Source organism: Notothenia coriiceps, unplaced genomic scaffold, assembly GCF_000735185.1.
Source record: "Notothenia coriiceps isolate Sejong01 unplaced genomic scaffold, NC01 NC01_scaffold00002209, whole genome shotgun sequence".
Classification (NCBI taxonomy): domain Eukaryota; kingdom Metazoa; phylum Chordata; class Actinopteri; order Perciformes; family Nototheniidae; genus Notothenia; species Notothenia coriiceps.
In genome coordinates, this window is record NW_011334910.1 from 42,875 (window position 1) to 48,598 (window position 5,724).

The 5,724-nt window shown below is 42.7% G+C and overlaps 1 protein-coding gene across 1 annotated transcript in view; it reads right to left on the reverse strand.

The window, feature by feature from the left end:
* LOC104966737 (intersectin-2-like) overlaps nt 1-5,724 on the reverse strand; it is a 19,849-nt gene that overhangs the window by 894 nt on the left and 13,231 nt on the right. The window contains exons 15-20 of the mRNA XM_010795980.1: nt 1,506-1,612; nt 834-1,017; nt 581-679; nt 357-440; nt 150-233; nt 1-28 (exon numbers count right to left, since the gene is read on the reverse strand). The exon at nt 1-28 is cut by the window's left edge and continues 35 nt beyond it. Of these exons, the coding sequence (XP_010794282.1) occupies nt 1-28; nt 150-233; nt 357-440; nt 581-679; nt 834-1,017; nt 1,506-1,612 (586 nt within the window). The remainder of the gene's footprint in view (nt 29-149; nt 234-356; nt 441-580; nt 680-833; nt 1,018-1,505; nt 1,613-5,724) is intronic.

Genomic DNA, 5,724 nt, shown 5'->3' on the forward strand with positions numbered 1-5,724 from the left:
AGTTAGTGAGCGAGTTAAAGACGAGGTTCTGTAGAAAGAAAAAAACGTCATTAGGATCAAATATTCTCTGAGATTATGCATTCATAAATGTATGATACATTATACAATTATTTCACGCTAAATTGCAAGTTCATTGATAATCTTAATACCTCTGCAGCACCGTCACACTGTACGTGGTTCTGAATCCATTCCAGTCTGTCCGAGTTTTCCTTTTCTCTCACGCCCTCATTTACCTGATCAACAAAATAATAAAAAACAAACATCATTCAAATCCTTCCCACGCAGGATGCAGTAAAAAGCTAAAACTACTAAATATGATTAAAGTAACACGTAAGGTCATAAATGAGAGAGTGAACCTGTTGACAGAGCTCCTCCGCCCTCTCCAGAGCCTCTTTGAGAGGTCCTCGGTCAGAGTGGCACTCTGTGGTGCTCTCCAGGATCTAAACACACACACAAGTTAATTACACCGAGAAAAGGTAAAACGTTTTTTTTTCTTCTTCTAATGACACACAGTAAGGTCAGTATTTGATCTACTTAATGAGACGTTCCCACAGACACGCTCATGAACATGATGGCCTACGTTTTTGATGTGCAGTGGGTAGCGTGTGATCCTCTGCATGGGTTTCAGCAGGAAGCTGGACAGCGGCATGCCTTTACACCTGTAGTCTGTGGCAATTTTCTAATGGGAATAAAAAACAATGGTTTTAAACTTGTTCAAAATGTAGATGTTAACCTTCATGTATATAGCTGCAGAATCTCTGTACTTTGAAACATCTCCACTATGACCTACATTCTGTTTCCCCACTCCTCTCTCGCTGTCTAACCCTTCCTACCTTGAGGAAGTCCTTGAAGTTCGGCTCGCTGTCGATGCGTGTCTGCAGCAGCGTTGCTCCGTTGATCTGGCAGGAGCAGAAGCGGATGTAGGGCTGCATGTGGGACAGCTCCGCGGCCAGGATGTCTCCGATCATCTGCACCGGCATGTTGTCCCCGCCAGTCTTCTTACGCACACGCAGCGCCCTGCACACACATAAATACAAGCATAAACATCCGTGCTCCAGATTTGACTTTTCATTCAAAGCTACTGTTCATCCTTTTCTTATGTTCATACTACACTTTGTTTATATGTGTCTGTCCCTTTAGTAGATTGTTATATTAGAGTGTATCCTAATTTATTCTGTATATTTTTATAGTGTGTATTCTTGGATACTCGTCTTTCCTACTGTGAATATGTATACATTTGATTTAAATGTTTAATTGATTGTATTTGTATTTTATTCTATTTTTAAGAATTGTTGTAATTGTTGCACAATGACTGTCAAACATGCTGCTATGACAAAACAGTTTCCCAACATGTGATAAATAAAGTATCTATCTATCTATCTATCTATCTATGTCTTGTATAGACAGGTCTATAGAAATAACTTAAAAAAAGCTGAAGTTGTAACATATGTCACTCCATCAGACTGACTCTCTCTCCTAGACATCACACTCCATGGGATATTTACTTGAGAAGTTTAGTGTTGCAGGCCAGCAGTTCTTTCCAGTTGACGAAGATCATGGCCATCTCAGCCTCATTCAGCCTGCCTGACTCTAACATAGGCTTTTGGAAAACCTACACACACAAACACACACATTGAACAGAGAGAATACATTAGACAGAAAGGATATAGCAGATTAAACACACTGTCATCTATGTGACCAGGAGATCATGCAGACACCCCGACACACTTTGGATTGACAGAATATGTTTCTTATTCAGAGTGGATCACCTTGTTATACATTTTTAATCGGGACAAGATATGAAGAACAAATACTCGTCAGATCGAGTGTGTCTCGGTAAACCCGATAAACAGAGGGCAAAGAGAAGAGCCTCCACAGAATGAGTCCAGGTACTACAAATCCGAAACTTGCTGTGAGTAACACCAGGAGTGGCAGTTCGAACCACTCTAGTTTGTTCTTATTGTACGAGGTTTAACCCCGGTCGGGGGACGTCGACAAGTTGTTATTCCTAAGCTTCATATAGAGTCTCTTTACGCAAGTCCGCCTTATTTCATCATTATAACATAGTTGTTTGCAACTCCGTATATATAAAGTAGGAGATGTTTACAAACTACACCGTATTAAATACTAAAAGGTGAAAAGGAAACACCCGAAAACTAAACACCGGAAACTTTTTTGGAATCAAATTTGCATTAATGCTGTCGCTTTGGACCAGATGTCGTACGTGCCATGTAGCGACAGCCAAATGTACAATTTTCGGTATGACCCCAATCGTTTTGACAAAAAACCTTCACTCTCTTCGTTCAGACAGGATAAATAACTGCCGTACGACGATCATTGATGCTAAACTATGCCGTCTGAAAACGGGCTGCCTCGCTCTCCTGTTTGCCGAGACGACGTAGCAATAATATTCCAGAACTATCTCGCAATGACGAGGAGACGTAAAACAGGCTCTTGTATTACCCCACGGAAGAAATAAATCTTACACAATCGTTCCTTAGCGGTGAGGCGTGGAAAGAGACAGACTCTAAAATGCTACTTCTCCTCCTCTCACTCCTCGTCTCGTATCCTGATCTACATTATCCGTATCACCTCTTCTTCTTCCTACCGGAAGACACCACTACCCGCGCTGGGCCTCTCTCTCAGTAAAAGTCCAAGTCAAAACGTCCGTACTACTCTCTCAGTTCCTCAAAGTAGATTACTAACTCTTTCTCCTTACTCATGAAGAGACGATTGTCTCAAAGTGGTGGATTAAACTCTCTCCATTGCACTGTAAGTACTCCCATGCAGCCACCACGGTCACAATAGCTAACGAGGAATCTGAAAACTTTACACTATGAGTATGACTCTAAGTATTTCCGCATAGTTATGAGACGTTTACGTTGGTGCTGTCGTCTTCCTCAGTACCTAAAGACAGTGCTGGTAAAAACAACACGACCACAGTCTCCAAAAGTCATACAAAGTTCTACCCCCGATCATACCCTAAAAAAAGCCAAGATATCCTATTTGCAATCAATTGATATGTCATATTTTACCAACATCGTTAAAAAAACTAATAACCACGTTCGACTCCTAACCACCACACCAACTACACACTCAACAACACAACCATCAACCTCAACCACACATCACCACACCAAACACACAAACACACCTGAAACAGACACACCATCCAACACACAACCACCACCAAACACACCACACACACACCCACACACACACACAACACAAACACACACCACACACACACAACACACATCACACACACACACACATCACCACACGCACACACGGCACACCCACCACACACGAACACAAACACACACTATCCATCCACCCACCCACCCCCCCACACCACACACCGGATGCTCGTATGTATGCACCCCCTGATTTAAACAAATGTGTCGTGCCACAACCCCTGAGGCGGAGGGAGATACCTCCTGTTTAACTCTCTAGAGGGTTTCACATCGTTAAGATATTCTCTCCCACTTAGTAATCCAAACCCCTGCCAATTCCCAGTACGTACACACACCACTTCCTATCCGATTCAAATATAAGATAGAGTACCTTTACGGTATTCAACGGATTACAATCAGTAACTCAAGACTTTCCTACACAACCCCAAACCTAACGTGTCGTGTTCTAACTTTCTACAACCGTCTATCGCTCGTCCTTGTCTTGCCTCTCGCCAAAACTTATTAACAAAATCACTCGCACTGAACACTCCACGTGCAAGTTGATAGATAACCCATAACACGAAATAGAACCTCGACATTGACAAACCATCAGACTAGCCTGCACAAGTGTTTATAGAGTTAACTGCTTCGATACTCTTCATCTTTTATTGGGGTTCGAAAAACAACGAGGTGTCGTCGCAGTGTCAAACCAGCAACCACAACAAAAAAACCACTCTATCTGTCTTCTCTCCCCTCACGAGCGCACCGCCAAAACAAATGTTTGTCTAAACCAGGACCCTCTTCAAATTCGCAAAAACCTTCTGTCAGTGTCATGTGTCGTCATCTCTGTCTCATGCACACCGCCTGTTGTGCTCGCTAATCTGTATAATGCATAAAATTTATAGGCACCTCTACTCGTCCAGTGTCAACGGTGTGCTGCGGGATGTAATAGTCGTCGGAAAGCGCCAAAATCGACGCGGACAACCACCCCTCGCCTTGTCTGTTGCTCTCGCACTCTTACGGGGCGGAAAACTAAAGCCTCATCCGTTTTGATACAGTCACCTCATCGTACACCTCAACGGGAGTGATTGCAGTACGCCTGCAGAAACTTTGTCTCATATCTCGACCAAACCGCCAGGGATAGAACAGGAAAGTCGGGAACGAGAAGGAAGAAGAAACAGGGGAAACGACAGGGCACGCTAAAGCTTCGAGTCACTACGCATCGTAGCGACGTAACTTAGGTTAGCTGCTCAGTCTGTTGAAATCTATTCCTTCGTCCCCCAAGGGCACAAGTATTTCGGATTATCGAGGTTGACGTGAACTACACTGATTGTGCACTATTTCACTTCACTTTGACGGAGTGAGGACAGTGGTACCACCAGTTCAGGAATGATCACTTGAAACCCTCAGTCAGGAAATCTTTAAATATCTCTGGGAACTGGTGGTTAGTCGTCTTTTAGGAAACGTGACAGAAACACGTAATACCTCGCGCGTACCTTGGGTATGTCCATAAAGTTTCATAGATAAGTATGGGACAACTAACCTTCACACGGGCAATGATTAAATGGCCATATGAGTAGTCTGATCACCCAGAAAGGATTCACGCAAATATGCAATTCAATCCAAATTAAGTTGACGATTAGTTCGTTAGTATTTATGTAAAACTTGTTCACTATTTTTCGTGTATAAAAACGCAACAACAGGTGGGTTGCAGTCGTCCTCCGTCACTTTCGTCACGATTTTCACGACGACTGCCAACACTCATCCAAGACCAAAGACACATGTTGAGACTTTACGCACACACGAAGGACACGACACGCCCACACGCCATGGACTTGTCGGAGCTGTGCGACTCGAGTGTCCTCTTCTTTCTCGTGTCGCCAATTAGGTACTGCTAGGTCTGGTCTCTCTCTATGCCCTTCTGAGAGTCTATCACTACCCCATTACCTTGTACAGGATTAGTTTCTCTCAAAGTGGAAGTGCCGCGTGGGTTTCCAGGTATTATGGTATTCGGGCAGAGTGGACTTACCTTGCATTCGTTAGATGCGTCCCCACGTCTAGATTATGTGTCACCCGGTTTTTATATCTTATGTTGCCATGATGCAGCTCCCGGCCTGTACCACCTTACCAAATAAAGTTTTGCGTAACTTGTAATTGAATAATAAAGATATATATATATTCATCATGAGTTTGGGACGCTTGATTGTTTCGATTTAATCGGATATTTTTGTTGTAATATGTAATATTAGGTCAAGTTAAATTAAGAATGACGAGATAGACGTGAGAAGCTCGTACGAATACCTACGCATTGTTCCATTGGTGCTTACATTCTCCGGAAACGGAAGAGAGTTATATTGACCTTCATCGGTTGATTTATTGAAAGACTATTGAGCTTGTCGTTGAAGAGAAAATCTTATTAAAGAAGGATTTTAGATCTCTGGGACTAAAATAGACGTTTAATGAAAAGAAAGATTGGCTTGTGTTTGTCTGCTGGGAGTGTCTTTTCAAACTTAGATCGTACTGGTCTTTAGATCTAACTTTTTGTCTT